The following is a 2,009-nucleotide window of genomic DNA, read 5'->3' on the forward strand; positions in this document are numbered from 1 at the left end:
AAAGATCAAAGGATATCAAAACTCCAAATTCTTGGTCCAAGTCAGTCAGAGTGCTCCTGTTTCACACAGTATCAGTATTACAAGGTCCAAACTGTCCTGATGTAGCAAAGCTGACAACTTTGCACCTACTCGCAGTTAACCCATGAGACTGCCCATGCATTTTAGCACAAGTATACTATTAAGGACATAAATAGAAAGTTTTCTTTGCTAAAGTGTTGCCACAGTTTTAACATCCTGAAGAGCTTAACTTTCAAGACAACAAGGTCTACTAATTCTTATAAATATCCTCCAAAATATGACTTTGCATAAAAGCATGGCTGTTTTCAACTATGTTGACAACAGTACCATGTCCCCTGACGTTATTTCAGAGTCCTGACTGTGTGTAGAGCTGATTCCAGTGTCAGAGTCTGTATCATTTATATCCAGATTAGTCACTCTATGAACAAAGTCAGGAACAGCAATGCTGCTACCAGAGACGCCACTGCCCTTGGATGGCTCTTCATTTGACGGAAGCTTATTTTCAATGTTGTCTTTAATATGTAGTAAATTAAATTCTTCTGTAAGAAGTTCATATTCTTTTTCCTTCTTTTGAAGCAGTGAGTCCCTGTATGTAAGTTCTTTCTGAATGCAGTTCAGGTATGAGTTGATTCTGAGACCATCTTTCATACTTTTTTCCAGCTCATATTTTACACTCTCCAAATTTGAGTTTTCCAATTCAGCATTAGCAGCTCCTTCTGTGCAAACATCATCTCCATTTTTTTCCATGCATATACCATGTACCTCTTTTTCAATTTCAGCACACAGGTTCTCTATTAATTGCTTGTGATGTTTCAGTCTCTCTTCAACCTGTAAAATTCCCTCACTTTTGCTCAAATAATCATGCATCTCTTTTTGATCATCTGGCCTACTCCCTTGCTGCTCTGTCTCACTTGGATTGATCATTAAATAGGAGTCCTGCACGTAATTTTCTCCATCATGGGCTACACGATCTAGATGGAATTTTGCTTCACATTTTTCAATTTCCATATCTAATTCCTTCATTCTAAGGACTTGCTGATGAATGGTATGATCTTGAGAAATTATCAAATGAATCAGTGTCTCCATATTATCTCTCTCTTGCTGAACACTGTCCTGTTTAAGCTTGGCCAGTTTCCGGAAAGTCTTTCTCACAATTTTCTTTTGCTTGTCTATTGGCAACATCTTCATGTAACTTGCTGGACTGAGGTCCCACTGTTTTTCTACATTTTGTACTACCTTGGCTTCAGCTGTCTTCCACAATGGAAATGAGAGGAAAGCATCCGACTTTACCAACACAAAATGCAAATTAGACTGCTCTTCCCCCCAGGCCTTCCAAAGTCTCAGAATCTTTGTCAAGGGAGGCAGTACTCGCTCCGAGCCTCTCCATTTTTCTACAATGCAATAATCACTAGGTTTTCCAAAAAGGACCTTCTTCTCTCCAAATGTTGCCTGATGTTCCTCAAGCAGTGCTTGAATCACTTCCGAGCAAGTTGTGCGCTTTGTCAGGCCACATACAATCTTCTCCTCCTGGCAAACCCAAACCACAATTTCTCTCTCATTTGAAGCCATGTCCTTGCTGGGAGACCTGGAAAACAATAAGAGACCAAGTCAAAATTACGTATCAATGGCACAGACTGTATGACTAATTGCTATAATTCTGGTTTCTTTAAAGATAATTCTTGTACTATTGTACAAGACTTGTTTAAATGGCATGAAAATATCTTTGGATTAAGTAACAGCTTTAATCAGGTACTGCTTTAATATTATTACTAGTCCAACTGCATGGGAATCTCAGACAAAATGTCTATTATCAAATTTAGGCTTTGTACACAGAGTAAGTGTGTATTGACAAATCATTGATAAAGTTTGGCAATCTTCATTACATTTCCAGAGTGTCCCAGGATAAAATAACTTTCAGATCTGCATATCTGCTCTCATTACACAGACACTGCACAAACATGTCTAAGCTCTTAATATCACTGAGGCTTCTG

The 2,009-nt window shown here is 38.5% G+C and overlaps 1 protein-coding gene across 1 annotated transcript; it reads right to left on the bottom strand.

Moving 5' to 3' along the window:
* Nucleotides 1-327: 327 nt before the first annotated feature.
* On the bottom strand, nucleotides 328-1,596 carry RASSF9 (Ras association (RalGDS/AF-6) domain family (N-terminal) member 9). The gene has a single exon (XM_009074478.1). It carries the CDS (start codon nucleotides 1,585-1,587, stop codon nucleotides 328-330), a length of 1,260 nt encoding a protein of 419 aa, XP_009072726.1. The 5' UTR covers nucleotides 1,588-1,596.
* Between the last annotated feature and the right edge of the window lie 413 nt (nucleotides 1,597-2,009).

The sequence above is a fragment of the Acanthisitta chloris genome, unplaced genomic scaffold (assembly GCF_000695815.1).
Source record: "Acanthisitta chloris isolate BGI_N310 unplaced genomic scaffold, ASM69581v1 scaffold12925, whole genome shotgun sequence".
In the NCBI taxonomy this organism is placed as follows: Eukaryota; Metazoa; Chordata; class Aves; order Passeriformes; family Acanthisittidae; genus Acanthisitta; species Acanthisitta chloris.